Below are 18706 nucleotides of genomic sequence, written 5' to 3' on the forward strand. Positions count from 1 at the left end.
AGTACCGATCCCTGTGGTGCCCCACTAGTCACTGCCTGCCATTTGGAAAAAGAACCATTTATTCCTACTCTTTGTTTCCTGTCTGCCAACCAGTTTTCTATCCATCTCAATACACTACCCCCAATCCCATGCGCTTTAATGTAGTACCACCAGCAGCAGCTACCACTTCCCTGGTGGTGGTGGTAAGTAATGCAGAGCTGCCGGCTTCTGGCTGACAGCTCTTGCCTGTAGGAACTTCCACCTTGGGGCCCTTGATCTTGGAGAGGCCTGCCGCTGCCTAATTAAGTGCCTGATTGGACTTAATTCGGTGGGCCTTCCCGAAAAGAAGTGATGCAGGGTTCTCGCCAACTCTCCAACCCGTGGGCGAGACCCCCATCACTTCCATTAAAAGCTGCCCACTATTGATAGCAGACTTTAGAATTCCCTTTTATGCTGGCTGCCAGCCTCTGCTGCTATTCTGTCTTTGCCCCTCTTATATTCTTTTTTTACATCCCCTCTGATTCAGCATGATTCTCACTTGTATAACAAATTTGACATCCGTCACATCTTTCTCTGTTTCATTTAACTTTCTATCTTTATCGTCGGCTAAGGAGCTCTGGCTTTGGTTACCCTATCTTTCCCCCTTGTGACAATGTACCTTGACTGTAGTTGAACTATTTCCTCTTTAAAAGCAGCCCTTTGTTCAATTATAGTTTTCCTTCAATTCTTTGACTCCCATTTACCCAAGATATATCCATTCTCAACCCACTGAAATTGGCTCTCCTCCAATTAAGTAGTTTTATTCCAGACTGCCCCTCATCCTTTTCCATAGTTAATCTAAACCTAATGATCCCACCATCGCTGTTGCTGAAATGTTCCTCTAGTGACAGATGATCCACTTGATCCACCTTATTCGGCAAGAACCAGCTCCAGCCATGCATCCTTCCTCATTGGGTGGAATTGTACTGATCAAGAAAATTTTCCTAAACAGACTTCAGAAGCTCCAACCCTTCTCTGCTCTTTACACTATCACTATCCCAGTTTATATTAGAATAATTAAACTCCCCCATTATCACTACTCTTGTTCTTGCACTTCTCTGCAGTTTCGCTGCAAAACTGCTCATCTGTAGCACACTGTAGCCACTAGTGTGGCTTTAGAATACACTTCATGGTACTGCTACTTTTTCTTAATTGTAACCAAATAGATTCTGTCCTTGACCACTCCAGGACATCCTCTCTCTCCAGCACAGTCAATCAATCAGTTCTGCTAGTGCTCCTTAAATGTTCTAGACATCCAAATGTTGAAACAGCCAAAAACACTGCAACTGTGACAAACATCTTGAAATCAGTAATCAATTCATAGAAAGCTGAAAATAAAAGTTTGAGCAGGAATTTGTTAAAGTTTATATTGCTGAAAGAACAAATTGCTATAAGGGACTATGCATAACAGATTATCTGGTTTGTGGGAGTTTGCTGTGTGCGTATTGGCTACATTACAACAGTGACTACACTTCAAAAAATACTTCATTGGCTGTAAAGCACCTTGAAACATATGGTGATTGTGAAAAGCGCTATATAAATGCAAGTCTTTCTTTTATCTAGTACCTTGGCATAAACATTGTGATTCCAAATTTGTACAGACTGTTGGAAAACTGAGATATTCAAAGTGCCATAGTGCTACTCTGCTACTTCTGTGTCCTCCCCCCACACCCCCCCCCCCCCCCCCCCCCCCCCCGCTATCTGATAAATTTGTTACAATCACCTACTTTTCTCTTTTGTAGCTAAATAACCATTATCATCACCAGTCGATTATTGTAAGAGCTCCTGTGACTGTCCACCACACCTTGTAAGGCAGGGACCCTGGTTTTGGATTATCTGTCGTTGCTCCTTCATTGATTTATTCTATACTGCAGCTCCATCACAGCCTGCAGGTTGTGGATGTCATTAATTAATTCAAGGACTAGCTCATCTGCCTTTCGATGCTTCTTCCTTCATTTAAGGTCCCAGTATCCAACTTTAGGCACTCATCTGCCTAAAGCTGTTAGTATATCCTTGAAATGGCCAATTTATTTTATTGCTGCAAGTGGTCAGCATTGACCAATCATAGGTGTGGCACTTGCTCCCAGCATATTAGCAGATTTTAATCCCCGATCTGAATCCAAACTAAATGCTAATAACAGTTAAAAATTATTCACCAAATATTTCCACAGCAATGCAGGGAAAAGAATGAGTAACGACCCTTTTATTTCCAGCATTTGTGATCCCACCACCGGTCTTTCCGCCCAGCCCCCCTCTCCCCCAATGTCATCTATTAATGTTGAAAAATGACAAAGGTAAAAGATTAAACTAAATATAGTGTTGAGCTGATATTGCTGTTTTCATTGCACTTACCTTTTGAGGGTCACAGTTCCGTACTCTTGCCATCTGGCATATACTTTCATCGTGTATAGGGAAAATGTGCAGGATATGGCCAAATATGCTCAGGAAGCTTAAATTTATTTTTAGCTAATACAGGAAGATTACATATTATTATGTAACTACGTTAGCACTTTATGTCTGGCTTGCTATGGTTGTTGCAAGCTATTCAGTGGTATCAACTATATTGACTATTTGATATAATACAAATTCAAATCCTTCTATTCTGCTTTGTGAAGATGTAAAATCTCAACAGTAGAATCTGAAAATAAACACACTTATTTCATTTTTAAAAAGGTTCACTGTGTTTCCCAGAAAGCTTTAAGAATTTTCCTTTTGTATAGTACCTTTAAAATAGAATAATGATCCAAGGCATTTCCTAGAGGCATAGGGAAAACAAACAGCAAACAAAAGAACACATTATTAGCAAACAAAAACAAAAATACCTGGAAAAACTCAGCAGGTCTGGCAGCATCTGTGGAAGGGAGCATAGTTAACGTTTCGAGTCTGCATGACTCTTCAACAGAACTAAGGAAAAATAGAAAAGGGGTGAAATATAAGCTGGTTTGGTGGGGTGGGGGGTTGTTGTTGAGAAAAGAGAGCTGGATAGAGGGCCAGTGATAGGTGGAGACAACCAAAAGATGTCACAGACAAAAGGACAAAGAGGTATTGAAGGTGGTGATATTATCTAAAGGAATGTGCTAAGTAAGGGTAGAAAGCAGGACAAGCCCTAGTGGGGGTGGGGTGAAGGAATCGAAAAAGGCTAAAAGGTAGAGATAAAACAATGGGTGGAAATACATTTAAAAATAATGGAAATAGGTGGGAAAAGAAAAATCTATATAAATTATTGGAAAAAACAAAAAGGAGGGGGAAAAATCAAAAAGGGGGTGTGGATGGAGGAGAGAGTTCATGATTTAAAATTGTTGAACTCAGTATTCAGTCCGAAAGGTTGTAAAGTGCCTAGTCGGAAGATGAGGTGCTGTTCCTCCATTTTGCATTGAGCTTCACTAGAACAATGCAGCAAGTGAAGGACTGACATGTGGACGTGAGAGCAGGGTGGGGTGTTGAAATGGCAAGCGACAGGGAGGTCTGGGTAATGCTTGCAGACAGAACGAAGGTGTTCTGCAAAGCGGTCACCCAGTTTGCATTTGGTCTCTCCAATGTAGAGGAAACCGCATTGGGAGCAACGAATGCAGTAGACTAAATTGAGGGAAGTGCAAGTGAAATGCTGCTTCACTTGAAAGGAGCGTTTGGGCCCTTGGACAGTGAGGAGAGGGGAAGTAAAGGGGCAGATGTTGCACCCTCTGCGGTTGCATGGGAAGGTGCCTTGGGAGGGGGTTGAGATGTAGGGGGTGATGTAGGAGTGGACCAGGGTGTCACGAAGGGAATGATCCCTACGGGATGAAAGGAAGATGTGTTTGGTGGTGTCATCATGCTGGAGTTGGCGGAAATGGCGGAGGATGATCCTTTGAATGCGGAGGCAGGTGGGGTGATAAGTGAGGGCAAGGGGATCCCTATCATGTTTCTGGGCAGGAGATGAAAGTGTGAGGGCGAACACGTTATTAGGATGGAATACCAAAAGCTTGGCCAAAAAGTTAGATTTTAAAGAGAGTTTTAAAGGAGGAGAGGGAGATGAAAAAGCAGAGTTTTGATTTTGGAAATTCCAAATTGTAGAAATTAGACACCTGAAAGCACAGCCACCAATATTGAGGTGACGGAAGAGTTACGTAAGACAAAACCAAGAGATTGGGTTGAAGATTTAAGCCTAGAAGAGGTTACAGAGATCGGGAAGGATTAAAGCCCAAAGATGAGGTATTGGAGGGATTGGCAGTCTAGGTAGATCAGTAAGCATGGAATATGTGGGAGATGGGATATTGGCAGCTGAAATTTAGAGAGGGTGGAAGATGGCAAGTTGGTCTGTAAAGCATTGAAGTCATTGGCCAGGATTTTCTGGCATCACCAGTGATTGGCATTGTTGCGAGCAGGATGGGAAAATTTGGAGAGCAGCCAAAAGTCAATTGACATTCCTGCCCATTGAGTCTAGAAGTGACAAATACATCATTAATGGTTTCTGCAGTGGATGGGCTGAGGTGAGGGTGAGGAGAAATATGTTGTATTTATGATGATGCTGTTTGAGGATATGGGTTGGAAACTTATGCTGAACTAGATAATTGGATCCTAAGCCTATAACTGGGTAGGGGGTAGGTATTTCTTGTGAGGGTTCAAAATTAAGGAACATCCAAGACTAGATGTCAGACAAGTAGTCTGCTAGCAATGGAGGGAGGTATTAGAGAAATGGAACTGGATATCATCGGGATATTTGTGGAAGCTGATTCCATGTCTGTGGATTAGGTATCATGCAGATGAGTAAGAAGTGAAGTGGGGTGAAGGATGGAGCATTTAGGGACTCTTAGGTGACTGGGAGTGGAAAGAGAAGCCATTGGAGTGAATAATTGTGTCAAAGAGTGCAGGGAAGTTGACGAGGGGTAATGTGCCATGACCACAGCAAGAGAATGTAATTTTAGTTCAGACCATTTCAATGCTGTGAGAAGAGTGGGATTCAAACATGGAGTTGCACCAAGTATAGATACAGATATGGGTGGTGACAACACATCCAAGGACTTTGGTGAGGAAGGGGAAGACAAAATGTGGCATTTGGAAGTTTCTTAAAATAACATAATGTAAGAAATAGCAGCAGGAAGAGATCATAAGGCCCATCAAGCCTGCTCCACCATTTAGTAATATTGTGGCTGAACTTCTGCATCAACTCCACATTCCTGCCATATCCCCATAATCTCTTAATTTCTTTAGTACCCCAAAATGGATTAATTTTAATCTTATGTATTTATGGATTAAGCATCAACAGCTCTCTGGGCTAGAGACTCCCAAAAATCTACAAACCTCTGTGTAAAAGAAATTTCCCCTTATCTCAGTCCTAAGTGGCCAATGAGTATGATCCATAGTTCTAGACTCTCCAGACAAGAGAAACAGCCTCTCAGAATCTATCCTGTCAAGCCTTGTAAGAATTCTATATATTTCAATGGGATAATTTCGTATTTTTGAAGTACTTTTACTGTTGTGCAAACAAAATTAACAATCAATTTTTCCAAAGTATAATTTCATAAACTGCAATGAAGTGAAAGACCAGTTAAATTTGTTTCTTGTAGTACTGGCTGAAGGAATCTTGTTAGTCAGGATATCGGTTGAACTTCTTCCTCCTCATCAAGTGGTGCCATAAGATCTTTTACACGCAAGCAGAGACAGTTTAATCTCTCATCTGGTAGACAGCATTTCTGACAGTGTAGTATTGCCTCAGTAATGGTGTGGAGTACCAGTCTAGCTTATGTATGGGAGTGGAGTTTGAACTTAAGTTCTTTAGACTCTGAGGCAAGAGTGCTACGAGCTAAGCCAAGCTGGCATTTACTGGGTAAATGCATACAAATAAATTGAATCATGCAGACTAGGTTTGATTCCTGGTTTGTGCTGAGTTAACCAATCACAGCTGACAGCAGTTGGGGTTCTATAATTAGCCTTTGTCTCACTGGAATAAAGAGGGAAAACATCAGCCAATGTTTTTGCTTCTGACTTGTCCAGTGACTCCTGCCGGATGCTGAGTACAGACAGGATCTTTGTTGGCTGTGATACCTCTGATGTTTAAATAACCCACACTCACACAAAGACATTTCACTTGTTCCTCTGAACAATGTCCTAGTACAAATTCGTAACTTCAGGTGAGGAGGAGAAAGAAAAGAAAGAAAATTGGAAAGAGCAAATGAAATAATGTACTGTGGGCATGAATAGCAAAATTATATAAAACTGAAAAGGATTTTAAAATCAAGTACAAACGAATCTGGTAACTAGAGTTAAAAATCTTTGAACCCTCAGCTAGGAGTCTTAAACTATTATTTATTTGGGTTTTCCTCATGATTTTGTCTAATAATTTTGATGTTATGAACTTACTTTCAGTCTTACACAAGTGCTCTTCTTAGGTAATGAAAGGGTGCACTGAGGTGTAGATTGGAAGGAGGGACACATGGGTGAGAAGTTAAAACTCAGAAATTTTATGTTAAATAAAGTCCAGACATAAGTTATCAATATTGTGAGTGGGCGTGCATTTTGTATTTTTAGACACCAATAATCCTTTGTTCTTGCATGAAAGGGGTTGAACCTATTTTGAACTGCATTTAGATCTGGAAGGATAACAGATTTATCCTAACAAATCTGTTGGTAATACTTTTCTCCTCCATACTTTGTCCAGCTATCAGAGTAGGTAAAAGAATAAAATGTAAATGGGAATCATTTGTATTAGTATTTCTAAATTTTCTCTAATGTTTCAAAAATAATGTGCCTATTTTTGTATTGAATGAATCGTGCTAAAATTATGAAAAACAAAATTGTGTATTTGAAAGTGCAGAAAATTTTCCCTATTCATATGTAAATGACTAATACTCAAGCTAATTACATCGTGTTTGATGAGAGTATAATTGAATATTAAGTGTGCCTGGGTAACGATATACCTCTGATAGTTGCATCTATAAACTGTAATGGGCACATAGGGTAATTGATTTATTAGAAGTCTACTTTGTAATGAACCTTTTGCAAATGGAAATTAGTTGTAATCACATCATTTTCTACCTTTTTGTTGCAATAGAATAATGAGTATATAACACTGTGCAGTCCCAATACGGTAAAAGCTGCTTCTCTGTTATTGTTTGTGTTGACATTGAAATGAGATGACTGCATACTATAATGTACAATCTGATCACCTTATATGTTAGAGCTGGAAGTGCAAAAAGATCAAGGGTGGGAATTTAGGAGAAGTCAACTCTTAAAGGGCTGCTGCTCTGTCAATGCAGTCCTGGAAGTGAAGAGGAGAGAGAAATAACAGCAATAGGATGGAGTGGTCCCACTTCAAAGCATTAAATATAGAGGGATTCCAAAATGAATACCCATAAGTTTCCTTAATGGTTGAAAATGACTTAGGCATTGTTATCAAATGCAATGTTCCTAATGGAAAGAACAAATTTGCATCCTCAAGATGTCATAAAGTATTTAACAGCCAGAGGATTACTTCTAAAGTGCAGTTGCCGTTGTTATTTGGGCAAATCTGGTAGCTCATTGGTGCACAAACAACAAATGAAGAAATGATCAAATATTCTGTTTTTGGTGGTATTGATGGAAGAATGTTCACTGACTGTGCCAACTGACCTTGCTAGCTCTCCCTCTTCCTTAAAACATTTCCATAAACAATGTCTTTCAAAATCAGCAGAGAACATTTACACTGATTATCATGTATTTTCTTCAATAAGGACACCTAGGTTTGGATCTTAATATACTGTCTCATTAAATAGTTGCTTTACAACTAGTAAAATAGGTTCCATATAAAACTATTGAAGAATGAAAAGGTTAAAAGCTATTCCTCATCTATCATTTGAATGTGCACAGGAGCCAAGTATTTTGACTGTTATAACAAGGTGTGTCCTATGGTGAAGGTAACATGAAAGAATTAATGATCCAAGGTTCAGTAGTCTTGCTCAAGAGAGAGTGCCTTAACTGAGAGGGCTATAATAACGGTAGGTTTATGGAATGTTTTCTTAAGAAAGTTTTTTTGCTTCAGTAGTTGAAGATTAATCCCCTTTAAAAAGCCTTTACTTTGTTTCAAAGGTTGGAAAAACTACGCAACAAGCTCGTGCCAATTTACTCGTATGACCCCAGTGAGGATCGTAATGATGTAGAAGAAGAATCTTTAGATACTAATGGAGGAGTAAAAGTAAGTAAAATCTGTTGGGAATGTACATTTTACATGTAGAATCTATTACCAAGCTGAGGATGACAAAAACTGTTAGAAGCAAAAAAAAAATTAAAATAAATTGCTTTTCCTAAAGGGCCAGTGAGCAAACGCAATGTCAAGTACGGGATAAAACCCAGACTCAATTTACATTTTCTGAAATTAGCTGATCTTGGCCAGGGAAGCCATTATATTACTAGATTTGGACACATGCCCTGTGAACAAGGGAAAAGTCAATCAGGGTTCTTGCTTCTGATTGCTATCTAGCAGTTCATACCGGAAAGCATGCATGTATGTACTTTTGGACTAGGATAGATTGGGCTTAGCTTTGATCTCCTCCAAGACTGCTTAGCCTATCAACACTTGCTGTTTTGGCTCCTACATTAAGAATAGCCTAATACAACATGATATCAGAGGACAGTTTTTGCATATGGAACTATGCTAGAAAGAGTTGACATCTTCAGGAGAGGAAAAAAGGGGGAGAAGAACCGGCAGAAACAAACCAGTATCAGTAAGCATATCTCATTTTACTGTAGTTCTGCTCGTTACAGATTTCACAAATAATACTTGTTGAAAATTCTATAGTTTAGAATAATAGAAAGAGACCCTTTGTTTCATTAAGTCTACTGATGATTTCTTCCATGAGTCACCAAATCTATTCCTCCTCCTCTGCTCAATTCCAATGTTCTTTTTTTGAGGTTTCTCACCTTTACAAAATCCTAATACTAAAGCAAAATACTGCATATGTGGAAATCTGAAATAAAAACAGAAAATTTTGGAAATACTTCGCAAGTCCAGCAGATCTGTGGAGATGGAAGCAGAGTTAGCGTTTCAGGTTGACAATCTTTCATCAGAAATGGGAAAAGTTAGAAATATATTAGGTTTTAAGCAGGTGAAAGTAAAAACAAGAGTAAGACTGAAACATTTCGGACAACAGCTGTTCCTCGTCCAATTCTTTCATTGCCTAACTTCCATGTGCTTTCTATCAAGGATCTAGAAACTCTGGTTCCAATTTGTTTTGCTCTTTCTTACCTAGAAAATGTAGATTTCACTAGCTTGGATTTTCTCCTGATTAGCTCCAAGACATTTGTCAATGCAACTTTTCAGCTTGGCATATTTTCCCCAATGTAGTCATCAAAATGACATGATGGAGTTGGGTAGAGAGATTGAATATTTCACCTCGCACACCAAAGTGCAGTTTTTATGCCAGGCTGTCCTGAATATATGCTTTAATTATGTTATCTGTGCTAGTTAAATGGAATAAGGGTTAGCCTAGCAGTGAATGACCCCCATAAGTCCCTGCCATTTTATGATTGAAACTAGACAGTATTGTTTTCTTGTCCTTTTAACTTCGCTAGTCTCCCAGTGGCTCATACTGTTTCTGAGACAAATGAGTGACCTGATCCTAGTCTTCTTCTAGTAACCCTTGTAAATATTATTAGAAATGTGGTGATTCTCCTAATTTCCACTCTGTGGGAAACTTTCTGGTCTCTGCTTGCTGCCGCCTTATCACATCATTTGTAGATTAGAAACAACATATAAGGAATTATGCTTAAATAGCCATGTCCCTCCCACTCCCTGGCTCTATGCCACTGACATGCATTAAATTGAACTAAGTCCAAATTTGTCTGTGTACATAGAAGTTGCTATTTGGCCCAACCAGTCCCTGTCAGTGTTTACCCTCAATGTGAGCAAATAGTTCTAATCACATTGCCCACTCTGTTCCCATATCCCATCACCTCTTTTCCTTCAACCAACTATTCAATCTAATCTTGAATGTTGACATAGTTTCTGCCTCAACTACTGACCCTACAAGTCAATTCCACCAGCTCAACTTTCAGTGTCAGAAGTTTCTCCTGCCCTTTGTTCTAAATCTCTTGCATTTAATCTTGGACCTCTCATTCTTAACTCCTCAACTACTGGAAACAATCTGTCTGGCAGCATCTGTGGAGAGAGAAATAGTGTTAACATTTCAAGTCTGTGACCTTTAATCAAAACTGAGTTTTTCCAAGTCTTTCTTAGTATTTTCTTGTGCAAGTCTACTATTTGTAAAATAAATATTATACTCAGACATACTTCATTTCCATCCCATTTCAGCATGTAACAATGTAGGGATTTGTTATACCATTAAAATTTCTATATGTTGGTTAGTGTTTTGGTGTTTCAATTTGTCTTTGCTCATCAGCAAACGTCACCAAAACAGATTATTTGGTCGTTATCATATTGCTGTTTGTGTGGGAGCTTGATTTTTTTTTTATTCATTCATGGGATGTGGGCTTCGCTGGCTAGTCCAGCATTTATTGTCCATCCCTAGTTGCCCTTGAGAAGGTGGTGGTGAGCTGCCTTCTTGAACCACTGCAGTCCTTGTGGTGTAGGTACACCCGTAGTGCTGTTCGGGAGTTCCAGGATTTTGACCCAGCGACAGTGAAGGAATGGCAATATATTTCCAAGTCAGGACAGTGAGTGACTCTGAGAGGAACTTCTAGATGGTGGTGTTCCCATCTATCTGCTGCCCTTGTCCTTCTAGATGGTAGTGGTCATGGGTTTGGAAGATGCTGTCGAAGGAGCCTTGGTGAATTCCTGCAGTGCATCTTGTAGATGGTACACACTGCTGCTACTGTGCGTCGGTAATGGAGAGAGTGAATGTTTGTGGATGTGGTGCCAATCAAGCGTGTTGCTTTGTCCTGGACTGTGTCAAGCTTCTTGAGTATTGTGGGAGTTGCACTCATCCAGCCGAGTGGAGAGTATTCCATCACACTCCTGACTTGTGCCTTGTGGGGTGTAATCTTTCCTACATTAAAACAATAGCAACACTTCAAAAATATTTCATTGCCTGCAAAACATTCTGGCTTGCCCTGTGAAAGGCAATATATAAATTCAAATATTTTCTTTCTTTACGTAAGCTTCTCTTTGCTTTCCAAACTGGATCTGTTACTCTATCGTGTGTCATTACTACTTACACCCAAGTGTCAGTCCCTGCTTTCCATTATTTTATCTTTTTGGAAAATGGATGTACATAGAGAATTATAGATGTGGGGTAAGTTATTATAAAATTGCATCACAGGGTTTATTGATATTGTCCAAATTTTAGAATAAGTTTACAGCCTTAAACTCTCACTCACATATCTTTTATATAACTCAACAGTTAATTACTAGCCAATATGTTACTATGCATGAAATGTTTTAAAACTATGGAAATTTTTATTTTAATAATTTTGAAACTCACTGTATCTACACTGATGATTTGCATCCCATCTCTACCAGAACTGCTCATCTTTGAGATTGTTCCTTACTAACCCATTTCATGTCAATGCTACACACTGGCAATTTTTAAAAGCAACTTTTCAATCTTGTCCATCAACTTCATTTCATTTTTAAATTTCCATTTTTTAGGATAGTCATGAACCTTCAGATGAGAAAGCAAGCAAACAGAATGGTAACCATGTCTCCACTTCTGATACTGACAATGTGCTTTGAACCAAATATTGCCAACCAAGATTCAGGTGAATCAACGTTTCCAAATTTCTGCTCTAAAAGAATGTACAAGGATAGAGAAAAGTTTGCATCGATACTAACCTGTAAAGTTACTTGAAAATCCTGTGCTTGTTGCTGCAATGTCTACAGTTGTTAAATTATTGAATATACTGTCTCTTAATGCAGGAAATATTGACTTGCCTCTCCTAGTCAAGCTATTCCAATGCAGCTATGACACTGGCATCTTCCTGACAATACGGAAAATTATTCAGGTATCCACAAAAAAACAACAAATCCAACCTGTTGAATCACCATCTTATCATCCCCTCCTAATATCAAGTAAATTGATGGAGGAGTCATCAACAGTGCCATTAAATGACACCTATTCACCAATAACTTGCTTGCTGATGTTCATTTTGGACACTACCACAATGCCTTGGCTCCAGGCCTATTCATAGAGCTAGAAAGGGGAGATGGGAGGAAATGGAGATAGGAGGGGATAGGCTAGGAAACAGAAAATGAGGGGAGTTACATGGAAGGGAAGATAGTGGAGATAAAGAAAAGATGGGATATAGGAAGAGAGAAGCGCTCAGAAGAGTGATGGAGAAAGAACCGAGGGAACAAGAAGTTGTGGAAGAGGAAAAAAAGGAAAATGCTAATGTAGGAGGGGCAGAATGAATAGGAATGAGTGGGAGAATGCGGGATGGGGGCACAAGGAAGAAAGAGGATTCTTGTTGAGGGAAGGAATGGGTGGGAGATGGGTGAGGAGGACGAGGGGTAGAGTAGAAGTATTGGAGGGATCTAGGGAGTGGATTTGAGTGGTAAGGCAAAAGAGGAAGAGAAAGAAGAGAGAGTTGTAGGAGAGACCAGGGGAAAGAATGGAATGGAGGAGAGGGAAAGACAGCATAGAGAGTGAGAGGTGGTAGCTTCCAGGAGCTATATGACTAGTGGGGAAGATGGAGGGGGGGAAAATTGCTTGGTCAGGAATTTGGAAAGTAAGGTAAAGGCTGGTCAGGATTTGGAAAATATAGCTTGGGAAGGGAATTCTTTCAAAATCCTGCTTAGTTGAGAGGGGTTGTTCAAACAACTAACATTTTAATGTTGGGTTCTGGAATGGGAAGGTAGGAAAAAGGCTGATTAGATGTGGAAGGCAATGCTTAGTGTAGGGGGGACAAACTAACAGGGGCTCAGTTGAGATGGATGTGAAAAGACCAATGAGATGCTACACTGGAGGAAAATCTAACTAATATTGTCAAGCTGTTTTTCTGGTAGACTTGTGCTAAAGTGCGGGGGAGGCATCGATGGACATTTGTAATGGCTATTGGGCCAAGGCTTTGCTAGGGTGACAGGCCCATACAATATGACTGCTGATGGTTAAATCGCAGCTGGGTTTCTATTGGAAGTACATAACATGCTGAGCAGCAAAGTTTGGGAAATGTGTGAGAAGTTTGCAGTTGGACGAAGAGGTATATAGGACTTTGAGTTCAGGCTAGAAATTTTTGGGGTAGGTAAAATTTGACAGGGTGGTGGGAGCAAAGTTCAACAGAACTTTTAGTTTGAAGTGGAGTGGTTCCATCTTTCAACTATCAATTGGAAGCACTAGTTTAAAGTGGAGTTCATTTCTTACCTTTGTGGTAGGGTTGGGCAGCATAATAAAAGTAATTTTTATCATGATGCACATCATACTGGAGTAATTGCATTGGTGCAAAGTTACATAATAGTGAATTTTAGGAGTGGCAGCAGAAGTCCAGTAATGTAGGTCAATTGACAGGTTGGGATCCATTTTGATTTAATGAGCCTCATTCCATTACAACAGTGACTACACTTCAGAAATACTTAATTGGCTGTAAAGTGTTTGGGACATCCTGAGGTTCTATATAATTGCAATTTATTTCTTTGTTTCTTTAATTTGAACTTAAGAGCTATTTTTATAGTATTATTAGAATGTTGAGACCATTCAGTATTTTTGATTGATACCAGATAAGTAAATGTAGAGTCCACAGGTGGTGATTTTTCTACTGTTATAACTGTTGATTTTGTTACCACATAATAGTTGCTTTACCATCTTTGCCAGCACCCTCTTCTCAGCTCCTGCTATGGATTAATTGGAGATCACAGCTAGAATAGCATGAGAACTGCAACATTGGTTTTGCTATCCCTAGTCGAGGGAGGGACGGCATCAGCCAAGCTTTTTGCTCCTGATTGCCTTTGCTGGATAGTACACATGTGAACATCTTGAGAGAACAGGATTGTGCTCAGTAGTAACATCCCATTGTCTAGGATAATGCATGAGGGTTGACTACTTCTGCAATATTCAGATAGAACCTTATTCCTGCATAAACCACCCCTTTCAGGAAAAGAAGGTACTCAACTTTTTTTTAGAAAAACAAAGTCTTTGGAGTGGAGCTTTTCGTTCCTGGGTTTTCTTGGTTTAGGAAATTTTAGGGTTGATATTCGCAGAATCCGATGTTTTGGTGTTTTCCTTCACTAACAAATATGTTGCCTAATACAATCCAACATATTGAAACATATTGAGGGGATTTAATTGGGTAGATACTGGGATGATGTTTCCTCTTGGGAAGACTAGAACTAGGGAATACAGTTTCAAAATAAGATCCCCTTTAAGATGGAGATGAGGTGAATATTTTTTTCTCTGAGGGTGGTTAGTCTGTGGAATTCTCTTCCCTAGAAAACAGTGGAGCTGGGGTCATTGAATTTATTCAGTGCCAAGTTAGACTTTTGATAGACAAGGGAGTCAGGGTTATGGGGGTTGGGGGGGGGGGGGGGGTGCAGATGGAAAAGTGGAGTTGTGACCACAATTGGCTCAACATGTTCTTATTGAATGACAGAGCAGACTCAAAGGGCTGAATGGCCTATTCCTCTTAAGTCCTGTGTTCCTATGTGTGATTTGATCTATGAAGAAGTGTTTTAAAGGATGTGGTTGTTTAAGGATACGCTCATATGGCTCAATTAAAGCTAGATCAATAACAAAAAATAAGTCAGTCCTTTTGAAAACGCCCATATACATCATAGGTTCATCTTCTGGTCATAAGCTTTTATGGTGATTGATAAGGTCATTAGATTCTATTTACATATATATTCTACATATTGCAATACATTACATATCAGATGACACATCCAAAGTAAAAATACTTTTAATTTAAAAAAGATGTAAATTACAGCTCTTCCAATGGCTCAGCAAGTGTATCCAATGAGTAAGTGAGCCCTAGATTGAAGTTGCTATCAGTAATGAATTGTCTGTTTTCAACTGGGGGGAAATGGCTTCAGCATCACTGTGTTAGGCATAGAAAAATCAGCTGGGACTCCTGCTCCCTGATCATTATCCAGCCGCCATTCCCGCTTTGGTGTCTTTATGTGTGGATGTCAGGTAAAATCAGAATTGGGTTCAGTAGTTATTCCTCTGTGACCAAATTGTTTGGCAACACACGTTTGCTTGAGTTGCACATGAATATCAACCACTTTGTATGGCAAAGGAAGTTGACTGGCAGTCATGAAACCATTTCTTTATTTAAATAGTACTTACCTAAGATTGGAAAGCCTTTATGTATGTGTGTGATATTGTAATATATTTATCTTATTCCACAGGTGCACTATATGAAAAACAGTGTTTGAAAATTGAGCATGTGGACAAAGGAGTGATGTTGTCACTACTTAGACAAATCAGATGTTAATCATGGTAGAATTGAACAACTGAAAGAATAACTATTTTTACATTGATTTTTGAATTATAATTGTCAGGTTGTTGCAAAGCTGGATCTTTCAACTATATATTTGTGTATTAAAATTGAGTACAAGTAAACTGAAGAAATTGAGGTTAATTATATTAGATTTTGTTTGTTTTCTTTTGTTATTTGTGTTTGAATATGTGTACATTTTGTTTACTTCAAAAAGAGTTTGTGGCAATGTTTGGTGAAATGTTCTCTCGATCAAGTGGAGTGTCTAGAGACATATACTGAAGCCACATGGGCACATTTACCTTGAATGAATGTTCCCATTGATTTGCATATGTCTAAAGCTGCCAATACCAACAAACTTTGGTGTTCAGATTAAAGAATTTTTCATTAGTATGATTCTAAATTTACATGCCTCTGAAACTGAAAGAGGATAAAGTAATGAAAAAGAAATATAAGTGCAAATAGGAATTAAATTGTTTTGAGAGTCAGATTGTCATAGCTTCTGGGCCACATGTGACCCAATACTATAGTTTGCATATGCTATTTAGCACTGATATCTAAATTCCTTCCACAAGCTCTTTGCCCCCTCTGTCAAGGTGCATGCATTGCAAATTCCAAAAGAACATGACTGTAATGTCCTTCTGTCAAATCTCTCTAATGAAATTTACAAGTGCACTAAAAACATGCCACTCCATTTTTGAATTGGTGAACTTTTGATCATATATTCATTACCTAACTAAACTTGTCTTTGTGCAGAAATAGAGATTTTGCATGCCTCAGTGTGGTCTAATTTGCATGGGAATAGACAGTGTTCTAAAGGCCACATAAATATGATAAAGATCGAGATGAAGCATGTTATTGGATCATATTAAATGCTTTCTGAAGGATTATAGTAATATAAATAAAAAATACATTGGATGCAGGGTGGTGCTTGGGGTGTTCAATTACACTTGGTAGCTATTATCTGTTAAACTCAGTAATTATGCAGCTCCTGGGTTGTATAACTTATTACCACATAAATGTAATTGAATGCATTAAACATCTCTTTTTAAGTCACCTTTTGTGGTTTTATGTTAATACCAATGGATTTAAGTAGAAATGAATATTTTGAAGGTTATTTTCACCATCCTGTCACTGTTTTCCTAGTTATTTGATCTCGACCAAGATTAGCAATAGGACATTACAGTTAGGCTCTGATCCCTTGGGCCATGACTCCTGCTTACTATCTATCCATTGGGGCGGAGAGGGGGAGCAGGACAGGTCCTCTCAAAGGCTCTCAGAATCTGATTGCGGGCCCCAGGTTTGGGAAGGCAGGGGTGGCCGCTGAGAGCCATCCCCCCACGTTGCTGCAGACCCCCTTCCCCCATGACCCCCCACCACACAATCTCCCTCCTGTTATTTCTCACCTGTGACCTGGGTCGCTCGGTGATCCTGGGCCTCGGGTGGGTGCATTACCAGCAGCAGCCACAGCCTCCTCAGTGCTGCTGCTGAGCAACGATGAGCTGCCAGCCTCTGGGCGACATCTTTTGTTGGGCAGGACTTCTGCCTCCGGGGTCCTTGATCATATGGATGGCCTGTCACTGTCCAGTATAAATGCCTGGGGCTCTTGCCAGCTGTCCAGCTGGTGGGTGAATCACCTGTCACGGACATTAAATCCACCCAACATACCAGTTCTCTCCCCGCACCCCCCCCACCTCACCTTAAACCAGCTTATATTTCACCCCTCTCCTAATATTCACTCAATTCTGTTGAAGGGTCATGAGGACTCGAAACGTCAACTCTTCTCCGCCGATGCTGCCAGACCTGCTGAGTTTTTCCAGGTAATTCTGTTTTTGTTTTGGATTTCCAGCATCCGCAGTTTTTTGTTTTTATGCCTTCTTATTCCTTTTTCCCTCAAGTACTTATCTAGCTTCCCATTGAATGCAGTTGTTCACCTAAATCACTCCATCTGGTAGTTAACGCCACATTCGCACCTCTCTCTGATTTACGAAATTTCTCACAAATCCGTTATTGGTTCATTAATGGTTATATTATATTTATGGCCCATTGTTTTGGACTACCTCATAATTTTAAAGACCTCATCAGGTCATCTTTCAGTCTTCTCTCTTCGCGAGGCAACAGCCCTATGCTGTTGAGTCTTTCTTGATAGTTGTACTCTCTCAGTTTTGGTATCATCCAACAAAAAAATACATTGGCCTAATAAATAATGAATTATCTATCAATTATTTCTTGTCAATATTTTATGGAAATCTCCCATTTTAAGCAGGGAATTGCACTTAACTGTTTTTGGTGCAGAGTATGAACCAACAGCACACAAGTCTAGTAAAAAGAAACTATTGTAAATAAAAATGGCAGCATCTTTGCATGATGCATCTCTTCATCATTTAGAAAAATGAAAATGTGAGTTAAAAGGTTAATCTACTAATGAACAATACAATTCCTTATAAGATCACAAGACGTTGGAGCAGAAGTAGGCTATTTGGCCCATTGAGTCTGCTCCGCCATTCACTGAGATCATGACTGATCTGATAATCCTCAACTCCACTTTCCTGCCTTTTCCCCATAACCCTTGATTCCCTTACTGAGTAAAAATCTGTCTATCTCAGCCTTAAACATACTTAATAACCCAGCCTTTACAGCCCTCTGCGGTGAAGAATTCCACAGATTCACTACCCTATGAGAGAAGAAATTCCTCCTCATCTGTGTCTTAAATAGGCGACCCCTTACTCTGAGATTATGCCCTCTGGTCCTAGACTCTCCCACAAGGGGAAACAACCTCTCAGCGTCTACCCTGTCAAGCCTCCTAAGAGTCTTGTGTTTCAATAAGGTCACCTCTCATTCTTCTAAACACCAATGAATACAGGCTCAACCTACTCAACATCTTCTCATTAGAAAATCCCTCCATACCAGGGATCAACCTACTGAACCTGCTCTTGACTGCCTCCAGTGTCAGTATATCTTTCCTTAGATAAGGGGACCAAAACTGTTCATAGTACTATAGGTGTGGTCTAACTAGTGCCTTGTATATTTTTAGCAAGACTTCCATATTTTTATATACCATTCTCTTTTAAATAAAGGCCAACATTCTATTTGCTTTCCTTATTACCTACTGAACTTGTATGCTAGCCTTTTGTTACTCATGCATGAGGACCCCCAAATCCTGTGCTGTATTGTGTTGCAGCTTTCTGCAGTCTTTCTCCATTTAAATAATATTCAGCTCCTCTATTCTTCCTGCCAAAGCACATAACCTCACATTTTTCCATATTATATTCCATCTGCCAAGTTTTTACCCGCTCATTTAACCTGTCTATATCCCTCTGTAGACTCTTTGTGTCATCCTCACCACTTGCCTTCT

The 18706-nt window shown here is 39.6% G+C and overlaps 1 protein-coding gene across 4 annotated transcripts in view; it reads left to right on the forward strand.

The window, feature by feature from the left end:
* The window catches only part of LOC121292910 (small integral membrane protein 29-like), a 108084-nt gene that overhangs the window by 74757 nt on the left and 14621 nt on the right, over nucleotides 1-18706 (forward strand). For 2 of the 4 annotated variants that reach the window (XR_005946371.1, XR_005946370.1), the window contains 4 exons: nucleotides 8059-8164; nucleotides 11576-11685; nucleotides 11843-11928; nucleotides 15263-16407. Coding sequence is in view for 2 of the 4 variants with exons in the window: in XM_041215377.1 (XP_041071311.1) it covers nucleotides 8059-8164; nucleotides 11576-11659 (190 nt within the window). In the remaining 2 variants the exon portion in view is untranslated. Of the gene's footprint in view, nucleotides 1-8058; nucleotides 8165-11575; nucleotides 11686-11842; nucleotides 11929-15262; nucleotides 16408-18706 lie in introns of those variants that run through there. The other 2 variants (XM_041215377.1, XM_041215379.1) reach the window with 2 other exon arrangements.

Source organism: Carcharodon carcharias, chromosome 21, assembly GCF_017639515.1.
Source record: "Carcharodon carcharias isolate sCarCar2 chromosome 21, sCarCar2.pri, whole genome shotgun sequence".
Lineage (NCBI taxonomy): Eukaryota > Metazoa > Chordata > Chondrichthyes > Lamniformes > Lamnidae > Carcharodon > Carcharodon carcharias.